This window comes from Lichenostomus cassidix, chromosome 6, assembly GCF_008360975.1.
Source record: "Lichenostomus cassidix isolate B80296 chromosome 6, HeHo_3.0, whole genome shotgun sequence".
NCBI classification, from domain to species: domain Eukaryota; kingdom Metazoa; phylum Chordata; class Aves; order Passeriformes; family Meliphagidae; genus Lichenostomus; species Lichenostomus cassidix.
In genome coordinates this window covers 24,602,498-24,629,877 of record NC_139487.1, presented here as the reverse complement: position 1 = coordinate 24,629,877, position 27,380 = coordinate 24,602,498, and the positions used below count along the sequence as shown (strand labels likewise).

The 27,380-nt window shown below is 38.1% G+C and overlaps 2 protein-coding genes across 5 annotated transcripts in view; both read right to left on the bottom strand.

Moving 5' to 3' along the window:
* Nucleotides 1–1,757: 1,757 nt before the first annotated feature.
* LOC146435489 (pulmonary surfactant-associated protein A-like) overlaps nt 1,758–27,380 on the bottom strand; it is a 287,765-nt gene continuing 262,142 nt past the window's right edge. Inside the window, exons 6-12 of one of the 4 annotated variants that reach the window (XM_085064065.1) lie at nt 19,404–19,514; nt 14,871–14,925; nt 10,332–10,642; nt 9,956–10,081; nt 4,408–4,543; nt 3,034–3,111; nt 1,758–2,312 (exon numbers count right to left, since the gene is read on the bottom strand). In XM_085064065.1, coding sequence (XP_084920191.1) covers nt 1,936–2,312; nt 3,034–3,111; nt 4,408–4,528 — 576 coding nt within the window. In that variant the 5' untranslated portion in view covers nt 4,529–4,543; nt 9,956–10,081; nt 10,332–10,642; nt 14,871–14,925; nt 19,404–19,514 and the 3' untranslated portion in view covers nt 1,758–1,935. Of the gene's footprint in view, nt 2,313–3,033; nt 3,112–4,407; nt 4,544–9,955; nt 10,082–10,190; nt 10,273–10,331; nt 10,643–14,870; nt 14,926–19,403; nt 19,515–27,380 lie in introns of those variants that run through there. The other 3 variants (XM_085064066.1, XM_085064067.1, XM_085064068.1) reach the window with 3 other exon arrangements.
* LOC146435491 (mannose-binding protein-like) lies at nt 16,756–20,046 on the bottom strand. Its single transcript, XM_085064757.1, is given in 3 exon segments — nt 16,756–17,306; nt 17,778–17,900; nt 19,863–20,046. Coding segments are annotated over 3 exon segments (519 nt in total). The 3' UTR covers nt 16,756–17,094.

Sequence of the window (27,380 nt, the reverse complement as noted above, 5' to 3'; positions counted from 1 at the left end):
GAAATCCATGAAATAGAAGCAGGTTCCAAGCTTGGCTGCAGAATATTGCTTTTAGAAGGGAATTTTATTTCTTCCACATGTAGTGGTTTACACTGGAATTTCTTTTTTCTCTGAAGCTCATAAAAGTTGAGCTAAAAGTCCATGCAAAAAGCCTGGACACAGTTTCTAAACAAGGAGAGCTGCTTCAGAACAGTAAAATGGTGAGGATAGTGTGGCAAGAGAAGAGCTGAGCAGGATGTTGTATGAACATATTGTAGGAACATAACTGAGGTGTTTCATCCACTTACCTGAAATGTTTCAGGTCATGTGTGAACCATAAAGGGGAAAGTACTGCCTAGCAGTTCTCTGACTGGATCTGAGGAGTTTTTATTTTTAGGCAACATGTATGTTTGATTTTTTTTTTTTTTCTCCTTTTTTCAATAGTAATGGCTAAAGCTGATAGAAATTTGACTCTCAAGCCTAGCCTAGATGCATTGCTTACTGATGTGAAATAAATAACAGCTTGTGATTGGAAAACAAAAATCCTATTTTTCTTAACTGGATGAAAAACACTCAGGCATCTTGAAGTCTAAATCTGTTTAGATATAGATATTGTATTGTGTTAAGCCATTTGTAAGATTCTACACATTAAGGATCTTAACAAGAGATCTCTATAGTCATTTTGTAAACCCCAATGTGCTAGAAATAAATTTTTCATTAACTAAAGGAATAGGATATACCAAAACTAGTTGGAGATCTGTGTAAATGAATATGCTTTTTTGGTTCAGAGAGTAAAAGATCAGGTTTGTAGTGATTTTTTGGGGAGGGTGTAGGGGGCTTTTTCTGCATCACTGTCCAGAGTCAAAGCCAGGCTCCCAGGGACTCCCTGCACAGAAACAGTTGTGGGGGAGGAGGATGTGCTTAATGCATGGATTTTAAAGCTAGTGCTTTCTGGTTTTGTTTTTTTTTCCCTGTGGTGTGAAAATGACAATGGATGAGCCCAGAACTTCCTCACTGCAAGGTATGTGAGGATTTGTTGTTCATGGTTCTCTGCTCAGCTTCCCAAACTGAGTAGCAGTGAAAATATCTTGTGAAAAGGTGCTTCTTGGTGCCATGAGATTTGAGTTGTGGTCTGTCTGTGTGGTTGCTTGGCATGACATTAAGAGAGATGTTTGTGTTTGAACTAATTGAACTTCTCCTCTTAGCTGCTTCCCAAAATATTATGTGGGAATATATTTTGGGAAAAGACAGGTGGTCTTCTAGCACTGCAATCTCTTAGTTTTTTGAGGGAATGTGCTGTTTTTGCAACAAAATGCAGTATTTAGCATTTTATATACATCTCTGTCTACTTGAATCTAGTGCAATGTTTATCTTTGTGTTTTATAGAGAGTAGCTTCAGAAACTAGAGGAATTAATTTGAATTGGTAGTATAAATATTTTTATAAAAGAAAAGTTCAATGTGGATATTGATGAATCAGTGAGTGGTTCAATAGGACACAAAACAGGCTCTATAATTGAAAGTGATGTCCAAAACCTGAAAGCATAATTGCTCCAGTGAAGTCAATCTCTGTGCATCTCTTTTAAGGCAGAAACTGTGAAGTACTTTAAAATGCTTCCACTATGAAGCCATAATCAATTTTAACTGCAGACTTTTCCAATATCCCAAGTCAAGCCTTGGAATTTTCCTCTAATCTTCATAAAGGTATGGAGACAGTCTGCCATGAACAATGAATTCTGACGTATTCTCAACCCCCCAAAAGAGAGAAACACATCACGTATCAGTTCAGGCACTATTTAATCATGTTAATCATCTAGCACATTTGGCATTTTCCTAAGGATAAAAAATATCATAATATGATTAATTTTACATTGTAGGATACAGAAAAATTGCAGAAATTTAATATACCTGAAATATTTCATTGTCTCCATACTCTGAGGTGGCTGAAAGGCCATTCTTTAAAATTCACAGATTGTGAGACGATACATGTTGCATTTTTGGTCATTCCAGGTCCCATCAGTGTACATCTCTACACATTTCTCTTTCCCTTTGCCATTAGGCTCATGTTGGTGCCAGTTGACATAATTCACAGGCATGCCATTTAAGTACTTAACCTGACCTGAAGTCTGCCCCGTTCTAATGCCCAAGTAAGCATAGTGGTTGTACTGTTTCACAATGTGCATAATAGCTTTATTCTCTTTCTCATTCTTGGGAGCTGCAAGAGTTCCTCCAGCCTCTTCACAGGATTGTAGTGCAGATACAAAGTCAACTCTTTCCCCAATGCTGGCAAGCACTTTCTCTCCCACTTTTCTTATTTTTCCATTCAAAGCAAGCACTGAAACATGAAAAGAGTTAGCTTGTAAAGTTTTCTATGGCATATTGAGGTAAAAGCAAAGAAAGAGAAATAAAGAGGTAGAGAAAATTTAAAAGTGCTAAGAAGAACAGAGGGAAAATTCTAGAGCAAAGGACAAAGTGGAATAAAGATCCTTAATTTTACCCATTCAGTAATCATTCACTAAATATATTATTTTGCCACTTGTGACCACCCATCCTTGTTTCCAAGACAAGGATGTCCCACCAACATCTGCCAGATATCAGCTCTGTTATATTTTGTGTACTTTCTAAATAAAGTGTTTGCTTCAAATTTGAGTAGGTGAAACAGAGAAATTATAATTTTTTGTGAATCCCTTTTCAGTATAAAACAATTTGTCACCTTTAACACTCAGGTTGCTGATAGATAAAAGTGCAAGCAATGTGGTACAAGACTGAGTTCCCATGATTCCATGTGGAAAGTGCAACATCTCAGTTAGTTGAAATATTTTTTAAAATAAATCCAATTTGAATAAGTGTGCATTACAATTTCCAAGAGAAAGCTACTTCTCTCCAGGGAAGCAGAGTCCTGACCTCCCCTGCTTTCAATGAGGAAATGGAGTTTTGGGATGTAGTACCATTTTCAAATGCAGTTTCTTTGGTTCAAGTTGTGATTCTGTAACTAACTTTGCCTATTGCACTTAAAATTTATTGTGAGCTGAAAAAGTAACGAGGGGAAGAATTACCAGCCTCCAGTCTGGAAAGTTGGTGCTCCAAATTTGCTAAAGCATTGCGCTGTTTCGTGTCCAGAGAAGCAGGTAGACCTATGCAGATAAAAAAAAAAGTTTTACAAAAAGAAAAACCAGGCTCTGCTGATAGGAACAATCCCCTGGATACAACCAATAATTTCCCATAACTAACTTGCAAATGTTTTAACATCAGCAGGGGTAAAATAAGTATTTTCCCAGTATTTTTTCACATTGTCGTTAATCTATATTAAAGCAAACTAACAAAAATCTTCAATCCTCTGCAATGCTGATAATTCCCCTTGGCACAAAAGACACAGAAGTTTCATAGGTTGAAGCCTTTTGCTTGTTATATCTGTGAAACTGGCCTTGCCAAAGAGAATTAGTTTCATTCTATTATTTAGTAATGAACAGGCAACAAGGGATACTTTGAGGAGGAAACAGTTTTTATGGCACCACACTATTTTCTTTTTAATTGTTGGGTGTATGTTTTGTGTTTATCTTACTTTAATGGAAGCCATAAACAGTGGTAGAGGAAGGTATCTGAATGGATAGGGTGAAATACAGTCCATCCAGCACTGCTTGCCAAAGATGGGAACCCACTGCAAAGGGAGATTCTTTTTCCCATACCCCTTGCCATAGGTAACAGAGGTCCTACACGTAGAACAAAGTCACTGATGTGCTCCTGTGATCATGATCCATTATTCACAACTGAAACAATAGCAATGTAGAAGCACAAAATATCGCTGCATTCTCAAGTTGCAACTTTGCAACTCTTACTGAACTTTACAATTCATTAAAAACCCCATATCTGACCTAATAAAGAGAGTCTGAATAATTTTTATAGTGCTTTAGCCTTTTCAGCAGACCTGGAGAAAACATTTCTACATAGAAGGGATAATTACACAGTGCAAAGTGTTCCTTCCCAGTGCACTTTTGCACATACCATCCTTGAACACCAGAGAAACATGCCAGAATTTTTTTAATCATATTTTTAAATATTGGAGTAACACTGTCTTGACACTTTAAGAGAAGGAAAAAGCTTCTCTTGTGAAAGAAGCAATTCCCCTCAGAAAGTCAGTGGAAAAGCACTGCAAAGACACACAGACACACATATATATATATATCTACAAACACACACAATATATGCTAGTGTTGATAACCTGTTCACTTCTCCTCTTCCCCCAGAAGAGAGGGAGGAGACCTGTCTTTTAGGAAAAAAAACCAACTAAACTGTCCATTTCCTCCATTCAGTTTTCCTTCCTCTGCTTAACACAGCTGCTTCCTTGAGAGCACATGTCCTCCTAGATTGTGTCATGCAGTCATGCAGCCTTTGTGACAAGGATCTCTTGCAAAAAAGACAAGTTTGCTTACCTTTCAGACCATCTCTTCCAGGGATATCAGGCAGCCTAGAAATTCCTGGATGTTTACTCAATGCATGGCAAGTCACTAACAAAGCAGCCAGTGCTATGAGTATGTAGGATGAGTAAGACATGATTTCTCAGGCCAGCTGTAAAAAACCCCACACATTTGTCAGGCAATGATTCTGTAAGAAATTGTAGTCATTGGTTTATACAATAGCACACTCCCCACCTACTTCATCCCTTCTTGAAATTTACATTATTTCCTTGTTTAAATAAAGTATATGGTTTAGATGTAAGAGATTTCCAAGATTTATTTTGCAACCATTGGTAATTTATATGAAAAATTGTTTCTAGACTAATGAATTTTGGAATGCTTATTACAGGATGATAGCCACAAGTTTGGGAGTAGTGAAGACAAATTATCCCTTTCACTGTCACAAAGTATTTGATGGTTTAATCCTTGAGAAATGATGGGTTCAGATGTAACTTACCGTACTTAAGCCATCAATTTCCTGCAAGGACTATAATCACTCAACGATGCAGATGATACTAACCTGAAAGGCACAATCTGTTGCAGTGGTTGTTGTAATGCTTTGGACCTTGTTAAAGCACAATACTAGCTGAGCACATTTATTTGGCATAAAGTGATACTGTTTTACACATGGGCAAAACTTTATAGCTCAATTGACATTCATATCCTGTTTTGAACAAAATTCCACAAGCTTGAAAATGTCAGAGTTAATCTTGCAGAAAATGCATTTTTGCTGGCTGGCAATAGGCTTATTAATCTTATTTTATCCTTACAAATAAAACAATAAGTAGGGTCATAATCTTAGTGCTGAGATATCATGACTAAAAAGCACTTTATACATTGTGGGTTTACAGCAGACAGAGGGGGTGTGCTGAGCATCTGTGGAACCTGAGGGACTAAAGGATACTATGGCACAGGGACACCTAGTTATTAACATCATTCAGTTAAAATAACAGGAGATAGATAGAAAAGTTCAAGAAGCCAGAATGGGTATTCATTTCTAATAAGGTAATCCTCAAACAATCAGAATTTACACATACCATGTTCTAAATCTAACTCCACTTAAAATTTTAAATAAAAACTTGATTGGCTTGAATGCTGTAAGATTATTAACACCCTGGTTCATCAGTGACAACAAGGTATTTGGTTCAAATTATATATGTCAAGCATCAGTCTAGTGTATTTTATTAAATGGGGTGAGCTTTTTAAAGAAAAAGCATTGCTTTCATCTTCCACATTGACTGTCATAGAAGACTTTGGAGATTATTCTTAATCTGCATCAATACCAACTTGTTTTTCTAGGGGAACATCTTATCAAAATCAATTTGATGGGACAAACCCTTGACTATAAGAATATTCAAATATGTCATAAATTTGCAGCATATAGAATCTGTTTAATTAATAGCATCTATTCCACATAGGCAAGAATTTCCACTTGAAAGAGTGTAAAATCAAATCCACCTGAGAATACATGTGCAGTGTTAAAGGTGGTGTTGAATTTTGAATCTGAAGCATCTCAAGTTGTCTACCCTTTATCATACTGAAGGCCAGCAGACACCTCTGAAAGCTCTGACCAGTGACTCAGGGAGAGCAGATGATTAAAGTCCCTAACAGAAACCTACCTTAGGTGGCTAGGAATACTTACATCCTTGAGATAAGGAAATGCAATTACAACATGTACCCTTTGCCTGGTGATGATCATTGAGGGAATTACATTTGAATGGACTGCTACATCCAGCTCATAATTGGATTATGATGCAGAGTCAGACTTCTGATCAGTTATACAGCAAAATGGAAAAAACACAGCTCTTCAGTTTTAATCCAGTTTTAATGACCTTCATCAGTCATTACTATCTCATGTCCTTCAGGCATCTCCTTATCTACTAAAATTGCTAGTATAAGCAAAGCAAAAAAAAAATTGGTAATAAAGGAAAATTTAATTTTAAAATGTAAATATGACCACAGAAATAAAAAGGAACAGGTTTGCCTTCTAGCTGAAATTCCTTGTGATTTATTAAAAGGAAATTCAACTTACCTTTCTGCTTCGAAGTGAAATGAAAAAGCAGTTCACACAAATCCCCTTTATATAGTGTCATGTTTGTTAAATGATATGGCTGAAGTGGAGACTGAATACTGAGGCCACGAATGAGCTTTATTAGTTTTGCTCACACACTTGTTATGCAAATACTGAGTTTAGTTTTAAGGGTTGAGAATTTTCTTTTGTTATAAAAGACAAAGAAAGCCAAAGTTGTAGAAAATACAACCTAGAACTAACAAATCATGCCAGATTTGTAGACACAAAGGTAAAGTAACTTTCGGCAAGTCTAGGTCCCATTGTAAAATTGTTTGTTGTTTGACAAAAGCAAAAAATGACAGATTACTACCAGTGGCTCTTGTAAAAGGAAAGATACTCCTCTGATTAATCTCGGGAAAGCTTGGTACCTTCCAGATAGTCTAACTTCTTAATCAGAACTCTAAACTTCGCTTCCCCTCTCTCCATCTGATGTACTTACCTTAATACAATTTCCTAGCTATATGCTAGAATGCTCACTGTTTCCATGAGCTTCTGGTCTCTCCTGCACATAGAGAACAACTGATCCTCTCTTGGTCAGAGATGGATCTTGGAAAAATCTGCATAAATGCACAAAATTGTCAAATGGATATCACTCTCAAGAAAAAAGCAACGAGAGGTGCTTTGTTCCTCTGGTTTCCCAGGAATAAATATTGGGATCTTGCAAGTAACTTCCTTCTGGGTTCTGATGCCTTCCACTCTAGGATGTTTGATCCTAGGTGGAGTTTGTTTCATAAACTTCAGCAAGCCAACAAATCAATGCCTCACCTATGAGATAGAAATAACTCAACTTTATGGCTTTTCTGTGTTTTTTCAGTTTATGCTATGGTCTCTTAAGCATAGGATGTTTTCTCTTTTTCATGTGCATTTTACTAAAACTAAGTTTTTTCATAATCCCTTAACTGCAGTGTTATTCTTACTATGCAGCAGGATTCACAGCTGCAAACTAACATCTTTCGGCTCCCTGTTCAGCAATCAGACATGCTTAATATCAACTGGCTTGAGTGCTTAAGATGTGGATTAGACAGCACCCAACAAATAAAATACTTTTTTCCAATTCCTGCTGCAGTTTGGGAATAGCACAAATACCAGATAATTCAGCACAATCAAAGACATTGATAATTCTGTTTCTGAATGGCAGCAGACCTCTGGGGTACTGAGGAAGTTTCTTCAGTTCCAGGGTAAGATGGAACTTAATGGATCCAGGTTTTGAGAAGCAATATTTTAAATTACTAGGTGTCCAATTCTTAGGAATGTAACTTACCAGGACACGATCTGAAACAGATCCAATTTCTAGGCAACTCTGCAACAGCTGTTAAGGATTAATTATTCTGCTGTATCATTGCCCATATACATTCTCTCCATGCATATACAAGTGATTTTAATACATGAACATGATAACTCTCTGTATATTTGTACTGTTTCTTTCACCTAACACAGTTTATAATATAAAAAATGAAATAAAGAATAGAAAACATTAACCAGGGAGATCAATAAAACCCCACCAGCTATTATCATTGTCCATTTATGAAAGTCTGTCATGAGCAAAACATGGCTCGTGATCTAGGAAAATCTTATCAAATATTATCTTTCACCAAAACTTTTGAAGAAACATACATTTGATAACAGCTGTTCTCCCATGAGTCAGATTATACTTACACAATGGAATCTGATAAGATACCTAAAACATAATCCAATGTGAGAGATTACTTAGTAATTAGATTTACTTTCTTTAGTTATGCAGCAGAGAATGAGGAAAAATACATACTCAAACAAAGAAGAATTAAAGTAAATATTTTTTCTGCAACCTAGCATCCCTGTAGAATAGCTACAAGGATGGGAATTCTGAAAAGTGCAGGTAAACCTGTGTGGTAATGGCTGAAGGCCTTTAGCTGTAAAATACCCATAAAATTCAGCCACAGAACTTCAATGGTTTCAGCGGACCCCAGGTACTGCATAACCCTTCTATCAAAAAGAAGATCCATAAGAATATTAGATATGCTGTGCTGCCTGTGAATTAAACCCAAACCCTGCAATGGCTTGCTCAACTACCAGCAAAGGACAACTGGGGGGAAAAAAAAAGGAATCTGATTTTCAAAGATGTCATGTACCCAGAAAGATTCTTTATATAACAGCTGTGCACGTTACCCTCAAAAAACTAACTGCCAAGGGCATTTCAAAACCAGAACTAATTTTATACCACCTTCAAACCTCTCATTTTCAGAACACAAGGTAAACTCTTCATTTTGCTGCTTTGAAGCAAGCTGATCACTAACCAATTATGATGACTTATCATATCCCGATCAGCACAAAGCTATGCCATGCTATTTCGCATAAAATAGTACTGGACAGCATTGCTAGTTTATTTTAACAATTTGTGAGACAATAATCTTAAATGTGTCACTGTGCTGTAAGGTCCTGATATTGACTCTCTGAGTGTGTCCTTGGCATAGCCTCTGTGTAGTAAGCAGGTGTGGTCAATTCTCCATGTTTACCTCATTCAAAACAACAGCCATTTTTTATATTTGTCCAGCATTTCCACTGTAATCTATTTGCTGAGCTTTAAACATACAGATTAAGTGTCTATAGTTAGTTTTAAGAGTGCTCATTGGCATCAGCTTAAGACTTCCTCAGAAATATAGGGCACTAAACATATGTGACCTCTTAGGTCATGAAACAATCCAGTAGGTCACGTGTTACCTCCTCCCCACCTGCAATTTAATTTTATTGACACAAACCCAAACAAAAATATGGGAAGTTCAACAGTCCCCCGCCTTTGGAAAATAAGAAACACTGATAAAATAGTTTGTATGCCAATTTACATAGCCCTGATGCAGTAATGGGATGAAAAAATGTAGCGAGTGTGGCATTTTACCACACTGCTAATACTGGAATACTTATGGGAATACTAAATAACAGTATGGGACATGATTCCTAATCTTTGTTCAACAACACAATGAAATTACTCATTGCAATATCAATTAGGTGTGTCATGGGGGAGTAAATATTGCCTTCTTTTACTGGAAACAGTGTACAGAGTAATGATGGAGGTGTCCTGTCACACTGGGTTCCCATAGAGATGAACTGGACTATTTATCTCCTATCAAAAATGGCAATAGGAAGCAATTTATGCTTGAACAGCCACTGGCCAACATTGCCTTGGAAACCTGTGCTTGCAATTCATATCTTGCCCTTATAAATAGCCACCTGGCTCTTGTTATCAATTCAAAATAATCTAGCCTGCTGATAGAGAAAAATATTCTGCCAAGCTCTTATTACGTTGTTATTGCTGGGAAATTGCCGCATGATGCCTCACTGATGAGTGTTAGAACATATGTATCCAAAAGCATTGGCAACGTTTTATTTGCAATTGAGATTCAAAGTCCTTGGGAGGAATTTGTTGTTGAAAACACATGGCAGAAAATACGGAGTAGCAAAAGAAAATAATAAACTCACCAAGCTGCTGTTAAGGTCTGATGGTCACAGTAAAATGAAGCTGCTTTTTATCTTACTGAAGGGACACAACCAATAATGGTTTTCCCAGGAAAAGCCACCTATTGTGCTTGTTATTGCTGTTATGAACTGAAAATTAAGATGACAGGTATTACAGAATTCCATTTTGCACTGAACTTTTCAGGAGACTGAACACAAAATTCTCTGTGTTGTTTGAAGGACATAGAGCTTAACATACTGAGTCTGCTTCTTTTGCAATGGCACATTTTTAGATTCCAATCCATGCAAAAGCAGAGGAACACTTTATAGCTCTTGGGTAGCAGACAGCTAGTAAGGCACTTATATTTCACTTCCCCTGAAAAGCAGAGATCCTGAGCACCTGGTGGGTTGGTGAGTCCCATCTCTGCATCCATCCAGCTCCTGCAGTTCCACATGGTGGTTCTGTGCTTCACCCCCAGAGTAGCAGCTCTCAGTGCTCAGGGCTGGGGGATCAGACAGCAGCAGCAAGAGGTGCTGCACTGAGCCATGCTGGGCTGGAGTGCTGACATGCAAAGCAAAAGCTGTAGACTGAAGCGCCCAAGGAAGCAGATTAATCTCCTTGCCTTTTATTGATACATCTGAGCTGACCTGAAACTGTATAAGGTGTAGTTATTGCAGAGTCTTCACTGCAGAAATATTCTTGGAAGATTCCTGCAAGGGTAAACGAGAAAAGCTCTATTTAAAGCCCCTTGAAGTTCATCTAAGAGATGAAAACAAGGAAGAGATGAAGACCCAAAGAAATAGAAATAAAACAAATGGGGATGAACAAAGTTCTACACCCTCAGATTCTCTCTCAAGAGATGGAAAGATCTTGAATGTTGCTTGAGGCCAAAATGATTCAAACTGAAATTGTTTAGTAGGTTATTAAAACACAGCAGACTTAACTTGAATGACAAATCAAAGAGAATGTTTAATAACTCTGAGAAATGTAATAATCATGAATGTCAACTACTTAACTAACAAAATATCACTTTGTTATTCCATGGGGGTAACCCCTCACAGCCTTTATGGTAGCTTTATGTGTAGTTTTGAAGATTAAACACTATTTTTTTTAGACAAGAAACTCAACACAATTAATAATCATTTCAGCTACCTACTCTAGTATGAAATATACCTTTTGTAGTATAATGAAGAATTTATTATATTTGTTTATAAATTAGTTTTGGCACACTGCTCAGATTTGAGGAATCATTCTAGGCAGACAGGAATATGCTTGTTTCTCAGAAGCAGGAATCTAAACAAGAACACTTCAAATATGCTTATTTTTCAAGTAGTCTCATTGCTTGGCTGCCTTACCAGACCATCCCAGGGATCCAAGCTAGAAAATAAGTGCAGTACAGGTTTTTCCCAGCGGTGCCTGTGTTCAGCCCTGGGCACAGCCCAGCATGCTGGGTGCAATCGAGTGCCTCTTTCACAAGGTCAGGCCATTTCCACTGTTCCTGTGGACAAGCCTCTAAAGCTGAAGTGGATTTTAAGTATTAACTTAAAAAATTTAGTTTTCAAAACTTGGAAAACAACTGTGCTTCTGAATGTTTTAGTATCACCATGCCAATAGTACATTGCATTTCTCTAGCATCTACTTTCCCACACAAATGGGGCCCAACTGTTTAATAACTGCCATCTTTTATGTTCTTTTACCTTTCCTGAGGAACACACTTTGTGACAGAGATAAATGATGTAAACTATTATACCTTTCAACAACTCACACAGTTTACTAGGATAAAGAACAAATTCAGAACTATTCTGAGAGTATTTGACAAAACTAAACATCAGGACTGCAGCATTCATAACCACTGGAGAGCTCCCAGTAACTCGAGACAGAGTGTAATATAAAATTTTCAGTGAAGTAATAGATATAATACGCTTAAGCACTGTAGACACATCTGAAATATTTCTTAAACAGCTTTTATAACTGCTGTTGTGTGATGAGCTGACAGCTTTTCTTGCCATCCAGTCCTGCCATATTGTTGCCAACACTTAATCCCCACTTATTAAAAATACAGGTTCTGCTTTGAGATAGAATTTAAAAGATGATGTTATAAAGAAAAGAACATTTTTACTTTGCTGGTAGAACTTGTCAATTGAAAGGCTTTTAACTTTTTTTCACCATTAGTCATGAAAGCTAGAAATGTATTCACTCATGAAAATGAAAGATGAGATTCTCCAGAGGGTGGCAATTGCAGCTTAAAGCTAAATATTGTGTGCTAGAAAACAACAGCCTGTAGAGGACAATTGCTTCAATATGTGCTCCACTAGTTTTTGATGCATAAATAAAGTATCAACTTAGCAGGCTTAGGAAGTACCAGAAATGCCCCCTTTTTCATTTTAGCTGCAGCTCTAGAATAAAAAGGTTAAAATATTTTAAAAGTGCATAGCTTCTTCCTCCTGTCTTTACCATGCTTCTGTGAAAACACAGAGCTGCTTAGGCAGGGTGGAGAAGGAGTAAGGGGATAGAGAAAATAAAAGATTGTGATCTGCAGGCAATGTAGTATTGATCAAACCACTTCTGAGTGGGACACCCTTACTGAGGTGTCATTAGATCCATAAAGTGCAGTCAAGAGAGTAAATAATGCATACGTCATGATTTTGCTTAAGAGGTTTCAGGATTTCCAGCTTAATTTGATGAAATGCTGTGTCCATCTCAGTTCAAGCAACTTGTATGGTTTAGCTTCTCTGATATCAAAAGGGAAGTTTGAATCATAAATGCACTTGAGAATAATTCTTGGGTCAGGATGGAAAGTTGCAGTTTTTTGTACACATCTGAAGCACAAGGCAAAGGTGGCCAAGGGCTGTATCACAACAGTGCAGATGGGAAGAAGGGAAAGATATTCTGTTCAGGATTCTCCCAAGTGAGTCCAGAAAGCCTGATGAGGAAAGGTGTGATGGAACACTGAAATTCAGGCTGCTGCACTTGTGAGCTGGTGCAGGTCTGTTTTGATGAAGTCAAACACAGCACACTCAAGAATCTGAAATCAGACACCTAAGTGTGGGTCAGCTCTCACATTCTGTGTATTTAGTCCAGCTGCTTGGAATTTTATCTGAATTTTAACACCCTGGAAGAGGATGCTGACCAGTTAGACACTGTAGAGTCTTCCTCCCACTGCAAAGCTGCCAGAAGCTTCTTGCAGGATTAATGCACAAGCTCAGCTCTGAGGCACAAACTGTGCCACTAGCTGAAGTCATAAACAAACCAGAGCTCACAGAAAGCCAGGAAAAAGCTCTTACAGCTGTCTACCCTGAAGCACTGATCTGAACAGCTCAAGCTACTGATGTCTGAAACTCCACTGGGGTCACAGGCCATAAAAAGAGATTTTAACTGCAGCTGCCTCAGGAAAAAGCCATTCCTACTAGAGAGAACATGGAGTATCCAGTCATGCTGCTAGAGTTGAAAGGTTTGGTAGAGAGCTTAAAAGAGATACGAGACTCTGCCTAGGTTTCCAGGTAATCCTGCATTATTTATTCCCCCAAGCATTACTGGCTCACCAAACTGCAACCCAGGAATCACTTTTCACTCCTTACATCTCCAGATGCAGCCACAGAGTAGAGCCATTTGGTAGTGCTAGTCACTGAATAGACCCCTGCATGTTTAACTCAAGAGTTTCATGCCTTCACAACAGGAAACAAACCACAGCAAAGAACACACTTTTTCTCTGCTCTAAGCATAAGTTAACCACCCATTCCCCCATATTTATGTAAGTAAAAAATAAAGCAGTAAGTACGAGTGGCTGCTGATTGAATGGCTTCCTGTTTGCACCTTGTAGTTTCCACTGAAAATTGCCACTTGAAAACTAAAGAGAAAGCAAAGAGCTTTTTCAGAGATTGTGTTTCTTCACGTGACAGGATAGTTCTTCCTGAGCCTGTACTTAACCTGAAATTGTGTTTTAGAAAGATGAACCCAGCAGCTGATTAACAAATGCTGCTTTCATCCTGAATTACTCAGAAGCTCTGTGGAGGTCATATTAGCATCATATGAGATGGTTCTAATCAGAGGTATAACAGCAAATACAGATTAGTTTATAATTAATGCAAAATTAAGTGGCCATCAGGGATGCTGATTTAAGCCTCTTGGAAGAAAATAGAACACAAACTTCAAACTCTTTCTTTTTAGCACCTGCTAAAGAAAGGTGTCCCTCAAGAAAGAAAAGGTGTCCCTTACACAAATGATGACAAAGGGTCAGAACTTGGGGCCCATCTGATAGTACCTTGCTGAATTGAAAAGTTTCAAGTAATATGACTTAGTAAGAGCACATTTTCTGTTTCCAGGTGTGGTTCCTGCCCTGTGGACTTTTGTCCAGCCTGAGATCAGCCTGTTCTCACGCAGTGGACTTCAAAGCTCTCAGATTCCAGCACCACTATTCTGCTCCTCTGAGCACTGCTTCAGGACTGGACAGTTTGCCAGGTAAGCTCAGATGTGCAGAGCTACACTTTCACTTGCACAGCTGCATTTCTTGGGTAACTCTAGAAGAGATGGATTTTCACCAATGTAATGACAAGCAGAGTTTTGTTTTCTCAGAAGGAAGGGAAGCTAGCAGCTTCCCTCCTGCACAGGAGGTCTTACAGCTGGGGGACCATTTCCCTCAAGATGGTTGACACCATGGTAAGCCTACAAGACAGGAAATGTTGGAAATGAGAAGTGACACCAGAGTGAAACCTAAAAGCTTAAGGACTGAGAGTTTATTTCAAGAAGATTCAAGAAGTGCAGGTCAGATTTTCTACTGACACAATCCTTGCTAGAGCCAAATACACCTTTCCTGTACACAGACTGGTAAAAAAGTTAGTTATCAGATAGATTTGGACTGTATGAAACTGAGCATACAAATAGGAATCCTGTTTTCGTGAACTTCCAATGTGCTTAACATAAGAATACTTTTGTACTTACCTGCAAGCCATTTTGTGGTTTGTATAGAGCCCATTTGAATGAAGCACAGTGCTCTCTGAAAATAAACATTAACATAAGGTTACAAGAAGCTTCATAACTTTCTCAACTCTGTTGGAGATCTGCTGGGCAAAATAATCTACAATCAGTCTAAATTACACTTCCGAGCTGAACTCTTGAGAAAGTGACTGACAAGGCAATTAGGAATAGTATTAAAAAAAAAACAAAAACAAAACAAAAAAAACAACCCAGTTGAAAGAAAATAACCATTCATATCTCCAAAATACTACTCCAGGGTTTTTTTTCTCAAACCAGTAATTTAGTCATTGTAACCTGCTGGCTGATGCATAGGGGGCAAAACATATCATTGCTCTTAGTCCAGCTCCAAATGAAATGGTCTCAAAACATTTCACAGTGTTTTTTCAATACAGTCTCAAAATAGACTTACATAATCATTCCAAATGAATGCATTGGAGACTGAATTATCTCTGATCCCTAAACCCAAACACATCTTTTAAATATTGCACAATTTTCTGTGGTTTTATATAATAAATACTAATTTAAAACTTCCAAGCAAAATTTTAAAAGTTCTGGTTTTCATAGCTGCAGGACACCAATTATTGCAGAAAAGGAATGCAGTTCACTTGAGAATTGCAAGGATACTTTGCCAGTAATGACAGGGAAGACATGGAGGAGATCAGCAGATAAATCATACTCTGGCAAATTCTTATCCTTTACCAATTTCAGCAATTGCTTTTTTTGCTGTACCTGTATAACCTAGTGCAGAGAAAAGAAATATCATTACTTATAAAGGTAGACAGGGAATTAGGCAATGAAAATAGCAGCTATAAAACAGATGAGGTGGGCATCAAATGCTCCTCTGTACAGACACATTCCTGTGTTCCCATGGGTCCATAACTTGCCAGTGGAGACACAATCCTTCTCTCTGTAGAGGCACTTAGCTTAGTCTTAAACTAAGTGGAAGACAAATTGAAAATCTATTCCTCCACAGTTAAACACTTAAAGCCTTCAAAGGAAACATTTTTCTTAATTGTCAAACTTGTAGTATTGGGCTTTGTTGTCATGATACTCTCCTATTCCTAGTTAATAGAGTCTGTAACTCTGTTTTTGTAGTTCACCTGAGGTGAAAGAAGCTCCCATCAAGAAAATCATAAAAGCCTGTAGGCTCACTTCTCTTGCATTAAAGACCTATTACATAAATAGGCACTTTTGCTTTTTTCCTGCATGAGCTACATTCCACTTGGAGAACATTTCACTAGCTAGCAGGCTTTTGTATTTAATTTAAGACAAAATTTTTCTGCTTTCCATTGCACCTAAATCTTGATTTATATCTCCTGCACCTCAGCTGATGCCTATAGATTGCCAAAAAAGTCATCTTGTTCTCTTGTGATTGTTCTACTGCACACAAAGCAACCTGGCTGACTGGTTTACTGTTTTGTTCCTCTTTGCAGTTACAGCACAATTCATTTTCCTATCACATGGAAAGAACAGCATGAAAATAGCTGAAACTTCAAAACCAAAATTATTTCCATATCAGTAGCTACTGCAGTGGACTTCTGTGCTCAGATGATAAATACCACTCTAGGCTCTAAGTGATCATTATCAGTCAATTTTAGGACTAGAATAAAAGTGCACTAGGAGCAAAGGCATCACTAAATACTGAAGAAACATAGGACTGTATGCATTGTCCATTATTTACATCATAAAAAAAACGTATCAGAAGCAGCATTTGGAGAGTAATCTCTCCAAATTTACCACTCAGCTCAAAGATGGAATAGAGACAAATTTTTCATTAGTTTCAAGATTATTAAAAAATTCATCCCTCACGCTGCATTTATGAGGAACTCAGGCAGAAAGACCCACCAGTCTGCTAAGCATGCCATAACTTATTACACTTATACCACGATGGTAAACACATTTTAATTCAAAACGATTGAAAAAAAAAATCTGTATTTTACTAGGAAATTCAAAACTCGAAGTCAAAGAGAGAACAATTATAAATACACCCTGTTTCTGGTTATTCCAGACCACCTTTATGGGAACAAATTGCAATATCAGCCACATAACTGAGAAAAACTTTGGGTTTTCCTAGATTCATTGACTCAAGAACTCATGAGCAATTAATGTCATTGAGTTTTCTCAGAGTCTTGTATTATTGCACAATTTTAATTTTTAGATTATTTGGTTCTCCATCATTTCAGTTCTTCTAAGTTACAGTCCTTTCATTCAGATACATGAACCTGCCTCCAGTCTGTTATTCAGATATCCCCATATAAGCCTGCTTTGAAGGTGTTACAAGGTCTTGTAAATCTGTGTTCTGAGCCTCTCTCCTAGAAAAGGCAAGTGGACTTCCAGCTTTTGCTAAAATGGATTTTCCTTCTTTTCCAGATGAGACAAATATGGTTTTTAGCAATAGTCCTGAAGTTCTTTAAATACAAAGCTAGAAACAAATGGGAACATAACTGTATTATATAAAAAATTGATTATGCTCTAGTTATTTATTCATGTCACAACTGTATTTCAGAAGCAGCTATATTTCAGAATCTACTGTATTTCAGATACCAACTATAAACAGACATTTTTGAAGTAGTAGGACAGAATCATATAGGAGTCAAACAAAACAGATACCTGGAAATACCAGTGCAACACTTAATGCATAAGTACCTGGAGAACAGTTGCTGATCCTTTAGTCCATGCAACATGGCCTGCCCTGTAAGTTGGCAAAGTGATCCTTAAAGTTTGGCAAGTCAGGAAGGATGTATTCAGTGAGAAATCATTTGATTAATGACCATCATCCATTAGCAACATGAGAAAAATTTGCAATGTTTGTTTCAACCTACTCTTTTTCATATTTTCTCCAGTACAAGGACATCTATCATTTCACCAGGCCAAAAAGTAAATTTACCAATGACTGGACCTTACCTTTTTTGTCTCTATTTAATTCAGCCTCCAAACCCTGTACTTTTGTTTCCAAAGCAGTTACTTGTCTCTGCAAGTCATCAGCTAATATAACTGGGAGTTAAGGCTGTTACTTAATAATTTATATTAAAATGACTGCACAACACCTGTCTCCAAGATGCTCAGCTCTCCTGTAATCTGATGCCACAGGAAAGAGATATTTGGTTTCCAGAGCAGAAATCACAGGCCACACTGCAGCTTTGTTCAGGGAATTTGTCCAACTGGGAGTGCCTTATCCCTGACTGAAGTGAATACTTGGATAGGCTTTGAATTCTCAGGGCTGCCAAAGTCATCTTCTGTTCAGAGGGAAAAGCTCAGTTCTCAAAGGTAGAACACACACGTGAACTTTGTAAATGAATTAAAGTTGGAGTAAAAAACACATGAACAGTCTAAGAATGAGAGAAGAAAAAATGCTTTTTATAACTTGAGATAGAGAGCTTGGTATTTCACTCACAGAAAACACAATAAGTTTTCTGTTGGACAACTCATCTCCTATGTAACAGATGGTTCATTTTTCTGCTCCTCATGCTCCTGGAAATCCCATCCCTCCTCAAATGATGCTATAGGAATACCAGACACTAACACAAATCTTTTTTTTGAGAATGAACTAAAAGGTTGAAAACCAGATTATAGAAACACAAGAAACTTATTTCTTACTTCCATATTCTAGTTTTATTCCTCTCTGTTCTTGTGGCCCTAGAGTTCCTTTTATTTCTGAAGGTCCCACTTTTCCAGAGAAGCTCTGTAGGCCTTTCAATTCTTTTCCTAGAGTTTAACTTAAAATTGTTCAAACGTTTCCTAAATTTTTCTCCCACTATGTTTTCTTAGTGCTTAAAGAGAGCAACAAACACTAACTCCTTCCCCCTTCCACCTGCCCACTCCCAGGAAAATAAAAACATCTTAGGAAAATTGAATTATTCCTTTGGAAAGCTTCATTTCCTAGGAAATGCATTACTTTGATGAAAAAGCCTTTACTGCACCTACTTATGTCACTGAAAATCCAGTGAAATAAATGTCCTCATGTTATTGCAGAGGTACACATGCTCTCAAACCAGAAAGCCAATCTACTTCAGCTGCAATCCAATCACACATCACAGTCTATGATCTAGAAAATGAGCTAAATCGAAACATCAAGGACTCCTCTCTGAAGCAGTTTGTTGAAAGATAGTTCTGGCTTTACTTATTTTAACCATGGAATTGCAGAGGGCAACTCTGAGGAGTATGTGGACCAGAAAATGTCTACACAGAGTATCAATATATGCCACTGAAATTTTATGTCATTGTTCATATCAAGTGATGCTGATAATGATGAGAATTTCCTTCGAGGTTGAAAAGCAAGTATCTAATTCCAAGGTGGGTGGTACACATGTGATAACACAGACAGGATATGGTAAGAAAATACACACTTTCATATATACTTATTAATGAGTTTGTACAGAAACTGATTTGGCAACTTGGGAGAGAGAGTGACTTGATTCTACCACATGACAGAAAGCATTTGTGGATCTATTTGCTGTTTGCAACAGTGCATGAAAAAGGCTACCTGACAAATCATACCTTGGGGGAATTCTGCTGTTGGGCCATAGAGAGTATGAAGCAATTAAGTTATGACCATCAGATTAGTAGGCAACTTTAGCAAGCATGATTTCTGGTTTTGAGAGCTGGCCCCTGGAAAGAAAAAACAGTAATAATTTAGTAGGATATAATAGGAAGTGATTCAAGGTACAAATGGTACGATCAGATTAAAACCTCATTACATCTCTATTTTATGTGCTGCTGTGAAAATGTATAATATTATTTTTTTATTTATTAAAAGCCAAGTATCTAGAGTAGCACTGTAAATGCAGAAAGCCTGTTCAGCTTCCTGAAATTGTGCAGAGCCTACAAAAGGCTAATGAGGCAGAAGAAAAGGAGAGAAGTAAAAAGATGAAAGCTTGAAGGAGATGTGAAACAAAAGTGAAGGGATGATAAGGAGTATCAAAATTACAGTATTGCTAAATGGTTATAGCTCTGTACCCAGTTCTCCCTCTGAACCTTTGGGATCAGCTCTGCCTGCTAAGACACTGACTGCAGGAGAGCTGCACTGAGTTTCTGGGCAGGAATAAATTTTCTTTTTGGGCTTCTCTGTGTTAACTGAACTTCTTACTGTCAGCAGTAAATGCCAAAGTACCAAGGCATTGAAAGGATGAAAAAGAATCATTGCTAAGTCCCCAGATCTGTGACAAATCAAACAGAGTATTTTCATAAATTTCTCCATTTACATAATTCTAAAAGGTTACCTGGGAAATATACTCCTGTCTTCAGGCAAAAGGGATAGTGCCTGAGCCATTTCATATAGCCCCTGATTGTATCTGTACATATTGAAACCTAAAAAAACCAACCAAGCTTGTAAGAGCCTGAAAGTCTCAAGGTGTAATGAAAATACCTAACAGAGCAATAGCCACCAATGTCACCATGCTGCAAATTAATTTCAACGTTTTGTTCATTGTATGTCTAAATTTACAGCATTTATCTTCATGCCAAATGAGTCATGCAATATTCCAGTTGAGGATGAATCCACAACAGCTCATTGTGTTTCTGCTGTGACTCTTCATACCTGTCAGGGTTGCTGTAATGCCTAAGCTCAAAGTGATTAAGTGCTTCTCTAATTAGAATCTCCACTGCTTACAAACACCCACAGCTTAAAGGACAAAAAGCTCAAGTGTGTTTAGGCAGCAATGATCTGAACATCTCCCCAATTTCTCCTTTCAGACCCTGTATATTAATAAGATACATTTCTCCTTAGTATTACATCTGAACTCCTTTTGGATTCCAAAAGATCTGCAGTCCTTTGCTGCCCTCTCTGAGCAGAACAGCAGTAACAGATAGTAACATCATAAGGTAAAGCTCTGACAAGCTGCACCACAGGGATTGCCCCTGTTTTCAATACGAGGGTCAAATGTGAGGCAATCAAATCTCATGTATTTTGTGTTTAACTGAAAAAAAATCAAAATTAAACAACTACAAACATGAGCTGACAAACTTTTATAGTAAATAAGTCACATACTAAAGTCAAGTGGCCTTAATTTCTCTTAACTTCTCCCAGTTCTACCAGTCAAAAAGAAGCCCAGGGAGGCACCATTTGGTTGACAGATTTGTGTAAGAGAGAAAAATCAAATCCAGCAAGAATTCTGCTACTCACCTCAATTATTTCTCTTTATTTTAAGCTTCAGGAAAGATTTCCCACAGAGAGCAGCTTCCCCTGTCAGATATCATCTGATAAAGTGTAATACAGAGTATAATCACTAGAATATTACTGTAAGAACATTATAATTAGGATAAAAAGTTAAGGAGCACCATTTTTCTATATACTTCTTTGTGCTTCCTCCATTAAGCTCCCACCAAACTCTGGAGCAATGGCACACACCAAAATAAAATAAGGGAGGTATTTAGCTAACCAGTATAACAACCTTGAATCCTGGTTTATATTTCTTATCCAATTTAATAGACTCCAGACAATTCTTAACAACCCTGTAACGATTCCCTTCTGCTGATTTTCTATACTGTTAATTATCCAATGCCAGGGGAGCTGACATTGCTGATGTCTCCCATGAAGGTAACAAGACAAAACTCAAAATAATGGCACAATAAAAGAAAACTTGAAAACAAAATGTTAGCCTTGAGATTCAACTCCACCCAAACCTCTCTGCTGGCTTCACCTGCCAGGAGCTGAAATCTATTTACCTCCACAGTTTTCCAGGATGACTGCTCCAATCCTTCATTCTAGAAGAGTCCAAGTACCTGTTTACCCTTTGACAAAATGGCAGCAGGGTTTCCAAGCAATTAAATCACTCTCCAAAGCAGCTGATGACAATTAGCACCAACAATGGCTTAGATTAAAAAAAAAAAAAAAGCACCAAATTTCTCACGAAAATTAAATAAATCTTAGGGAGCTGAAAGAGAAAAAACAGTTTTTGCAATCCATACTTATATTTATAGAAGGATAGAGAATTCCATGTGGAGAATCACATTGCATGGATTTAAAGACAGTCTTCAGATCCCAAGACTTACACAGTTTGAGATTTCTCAGCAGAAATCAGAATTAGGCTTTGAAAGCTGCCCTGAAACTTATATTTAGAAGGTATCTAGCTCAGGAAGTCTTTTTTGAAGACAGTGGTATCAGGCAATTCTTTTGTGCCTCCTTAAAACGTGCTTTAAGCCATGATGAACCCAATGCAGGTAACAGCAGAGAAGGGAACCTGGAAAAGGCAGCAGGAAGTCATTTTCCCAGACCTAGTCTTGGAGGTCATCAGCCCAAAAACCGAGACCCTGTATTTACACACAGGCTACTCAGGGACAGAATGCTGTTAGACTGTGAGATTCTATCCTCCTGGCAGTCCTCCTCCTCAGCTTGCTGGTATGCAGCCTACAAAAGTTCCTTCTAACCATCATGCCTGCGTCGACCTGCAAAGGCTGCATGGCCTCAGTACACTCAAACACTTATCCCAGCCAAGGGACTCTTTATTTGCCAACACTTTTACCAGACCTCTACACAGTGAAGCTTTGCTGCAGCACCAGCTTGCCTGGCAGTCAGCACAACAGAATGCTGTAGAGAAGTGAAACAGAAACCTGCTGAAGTTTTAGCATGAGGACAAGCCTGCCCAAAGAAAAAGGTATATCCTCTATGTTTCTACTAAAAGCTGTTGTTTTGTGCTTTGTTTTGGGAAGAGGTTGCTCACTGGCTTATCGCTGTCTTGCACAATCCTAATGATTGCCTACCTCAGTCTTCCCACCCCTATTTACAGGGGCTGCATATGACATTCTGGGAGTGAGCCCTTTGCTCTTTGCCTGGCCTTGGACAGACATTGGCTGTGTCACAGTACAAATGAACAACTAAAGAATCAGCACAACTGCAGGCACTGAGTTTTGACTGTAAGGTTTTTCCCCTTTTCTCAGTCAATGGACACATTTTTTAATAGCCTAGGAGAGGGAAGGCTCTTTGAGGGCTTTTTTACTGCAGTGACTGCCTTTCCTGCAATAGAGCTGGCACTGTCCAGCTGGCCAAGGTACCATTGTGTGGACATAGAAGTAGCAAGTACACAGTAGCAAGAACAGTGTGGGCTAGGTAGATAGCTCTGCAAAATGAATGACATAAAATTTAATTCTGAGGAAGAGATGTTTCAGCAATTTTGCTTGCAGAAAATTTCCCTGCCAAGAGTAAGGTCTGTTAGATATCTCCAGCTGCAAAAATTAAAGCTCCTCATCCCTGCTGCAGTGTCAGGAGTGGTTTTGTTCCCAGGATACCATTTCTGGGGCTATTGTTCTCTGTTGTGGTGGCATCAGAGAGAGATGTTATATGCTGTCAGGCTGCCTTGAATATTTCCTATTCAAGAGCTAGGATAAATTTAGTGTCTGTAAAAATATAATGAACACATCAATTCAGAGAAGTGCTACTTGTCAGACTTGATTTGATAAAACATTGTGGAGCCAACATTGTTAAAAAGAGATTTGTAATTAGAGATCTGTTGGGGTTTATTTAAATAGGAAGCTGAAATTTCCACGCTGACCTTTGCTGTTTTGGCCAAGCAGCAGACGTGGGATCTATATGCTGTCAACATAAGGCATCCAGGGCTCAGCTCATAACCTTGTAACCCACAGAAATGTCTGTTTTGTTGTATGATTGTTGAACTTCCCTGGAGGCCTCTTGCTTGCAAAAGCAGAAGTATGAAGCAGACAGGATTGTCAGCAATTTCTCCACTCCTAGGTTCTCACCGGGTCAAGACACCATCTTGCTGAAACATAGTTTTTCCACACAGCAGAAATTTTACTAAACTCTGTCAAATCCAGCATGTTTATATGAAGTACTAAACTTACAGGACTATTGTGTAAATATCTGCATTAAGTGACAAAAATCATAAGGGCAGGTGGCTTAGTATTCACTAACTATTAAATGTTTTTCTTCGCTGGATTTGTGATTTCTTTTTCTATCTGCTGATCTCTATGCAGCCTTCTCTTCCTCCAGAATTATTTGGTTCTCCTGATTCCATGTTTGCGTACAGAGTTCCTCACTACTGAGATCCTTGGATGTACCTTCTTCCTGTAAACCATTCATTTGAGGGAGTGGTCTTATGTCTGCATAGTCTTTGATATATAGCAAAACTCTGCAGTTTTCCTTGGAGAAGGAAGCAGCTCAGCTCAGGAGAACACTTGGCTTTTGAAGTTTCAAACTTGCCTTTGGAGCCATCAGTTTTGAGTATTCTTCACCAGCAGCAATATTATATGGGAATAACAGAAGTGGGAACTATATCCAATTATTTTCATCACAACATAGCAGGGTGACAGCTTCTAGACACTTGCAAAAGAATATATGGCTAAAGCACTGGATAGAAACGCACAGCTACCTCACTGATTCACTTTGATGTCAGACCATCAGAGTGCTTTTATTCTGAAACCAGGAGTTCACAAAGTGCTTCAAACTTTTCATTGAGACAATTAGAGGCAGGATTAAAGACTTTTGAAGAACAAAACTCTAGGAATAACCTTGTTTCAGAAAAAGCTCAGAGCAGGCATTGCAGAGCACGATTTTTAATAGCTGCTCATACAGTGAGAGCAATTAGAGCTCTTAGAAAAGTATAAAATGGAAGCTATCCCCATGCAGGACCATTTTCTTCTGAATTAGTAGAATTTCTTCTGATTTATCCCTTGCCTGTGTATCCTACCATGCATCCATGCTTCTGCACAATAAGGATGGAGCAGAGCTGAAGCTCTTTATCTATTTCTTCTGACTTGTCAGCCTGCCAAAGGGACTGTGCACATGAACAGTTGCCTTCTGTGTTGTTTTCTATCCTGAAGTAGTCAACCCTCATTAATGGTAAATGCTTTGAGTGTCCTGTGACTGCTTGGTGTATAAAGAGCAAGGTAAAAGTATCAACTGCTTGTGAGAGAGTAGGGAATTTCTGTAGAGGGACACACTGGGAACAATGCCACAGGAATAACACAGTTTGCAAGGCTGAGCATAATCTTTACAGAAGTTGCAAACAGAGTGAGACAGTTCTGAAGCAGACCAGACCAAAAAACCCCAACAACCTGCTTAACTCAGAGGAAGTCCTGTTAGAGAGTCAAAGCTGTGGATTCACACAGGGTCCCTCACTCAGGATACTGACTATTAAGGACATCTGTACTAAGCTTCTCCTCCTCTTCTGAAAATTTGCTGAGTTTCCTGTCATCTGAGGTAAAAGAGATGTGAGCTTTAAAAGCATAAATTTCTGAAAGAAGATAAATAACATTGGGATGCTATTCTTACTGTCCCTAGTCAGCTCTTCTATTTACTTACATTGTAAAAGTTTGACTATAAAGTCAAACAACTTCTCTCTTCACCTCCATGGAGCTTTAAGGGATCTTACCTCATACATTTGTTATGTATCTGCGTTTGGGACATCCATCAATCCATAAAGGTTTTTATCCAGCACCAGGCCACTTTTCACCCAGCTTTCTGTTTGAGTCCTGCAAAGAATGCATTGCTTAGGGCAACTGGAAAACTAAGCACAATGTAAAATTTTTGCATATTTATACCTTTATACGTGAGAATAGCTACAATTTTATCCCAGTATTAAAAGAATTGGGGAGCTAGAGAGACAGAATATGGCAGGTTTTTGTCTGCTCCAGTACACCCAAATACAAAGATAAATTACAGTGCTTAATGATAAAACCACAGTTTACACCTTGATATTTACTCAACTGAATAAAAAAAAAAAAAGTTGATGCTGACACACATGTATGCTATTGAACTGTTCAGCACTATATTGCTCTGAAAAAGAAGTGGTTAAATCTTGTTATGAAAAAGTAGCAAAACAAAAATAAATGCCATTCATACAAAGCTCAGATCACATTATCAAATTATTGGGCTAGTAATTCTACTATTGGGGAATTTCTGCCCTTCATTCAGCTTGGAGGGACAGGAATATTCTTACTCTTTCCCTTTGCTTTTCCTTCACTTTTCCTTCATCTACAGTAAATGAAATGTAAGGGGAGGGGTGTTCTGCTGAGAATTCTTCCAACACAGGCCATGATGAGGCCATCTTGATGCTTAAAGGCTCATAAAACACCATGTCTGATTTCCAGCTTTTCACTCTAGCTGCAATAGAAGATGCAGAATAGCAGCTTTTGCCAAAGCTGCATGAGTTGTTCACATGTGACAACTGATCTGTCAGATAAAGATTTCTCAAGGGTTTTCATCCTTTTGCAGCAAAAAGTTATGAAGCAGAAGCCTCCACTAGCATGCAACAGCTAACATCCGCATACAGCTGAAGTATCAGAAGCTGTAAACACATGTTGCCTCTCAGCTTATGTGCACATTGAGAAAGGTTTTGTGAAGACTGAGCAGATAAGAATCCAGATAAGAATCCCATGTAGATCCAGCAATACAGGGTAGAGTCGTCTCACACTCAAGATCCTTTAATATGCACAGCAAAACTTGTGAAGCATGGTATAGATTCTGAGATTACCTACCGAGGTTATGGGGCCAATAAAGTCCCTACAGTGCTTCATGATTTTTATTATGTTTCATCAGGATTTTTCCTTTTTGCTTCTTAATGATTCTAGAAAAGATTCAAAGTCATTAGCAGGGTCTTCAGGACCTGCACTTCAACAGCTGATCCAAAAGTACTCCATAGGGGAAAATCCCAGATGCTAACTAGGCAAGTGAAAGCACAGCCACCAATGAATAAAGTGGCCTCTAAGTGACCTCTGGTGGACAAGAACAGCGTTAAATTTCTTTGTATTTCTCAAGAGAGGACTTTATCCATTTAACTAGCTCACAGACATTCAGCTGAATGCTATCTAATATTATACAATAATCAAAACCATTTTCCACTTGAACAAAAAGAATTTAATGCAAAAAAAAAAGCCATGGAAACTAATACAGGAATGCTAAAATTTTGAATCATGTATTTTAAAAACATCTGAAACAAGGAGAATTCTTTATTGCTGTGTATATACCTTTAACATTATACAACTAACAAAGTGAAGCTAAGACAATCTTTCAGGCAATATAAAACTCACAAGCAATTTCAAAGGGAACAGAGTGGTCCTTTCAGGACATGTCCAAACACCATTTCCCAGCTGGGTGAGGTGGTGGAACCTGTTGTTTCCAGCACATGCAGTGACTGATCACAGCCTCTGTACTCAGTCATAAGAGCTTATATAGCTATTTATGACAGTGCAGAATATCCCCAAGGACCTTATCCTATTTCCAACTAAATATTTTTAAAAAGTATCATAAGCTTGGGAATTAATTTTGATCTCAGTGGCTTGAAGATGCTCCCATCTCTGGGCTTTGGGGCCTCTGTTTGCAGAGTGAATGCACAGTCTGACAGATCGTGTAGTCTGTGCAGATCCCTCTAGGACTGCAAATTCCCCATTGGTAACTGGAATTGTTTTCCCTTCCTACCATTTCCCAGTTTCCACATGGAGCTAAAACTCTGATAGCTTCTCACATGGGTATAACACCAGACATGGGAGATCATTTGCTGTACAGAAAAACCCCACTGAAATGGT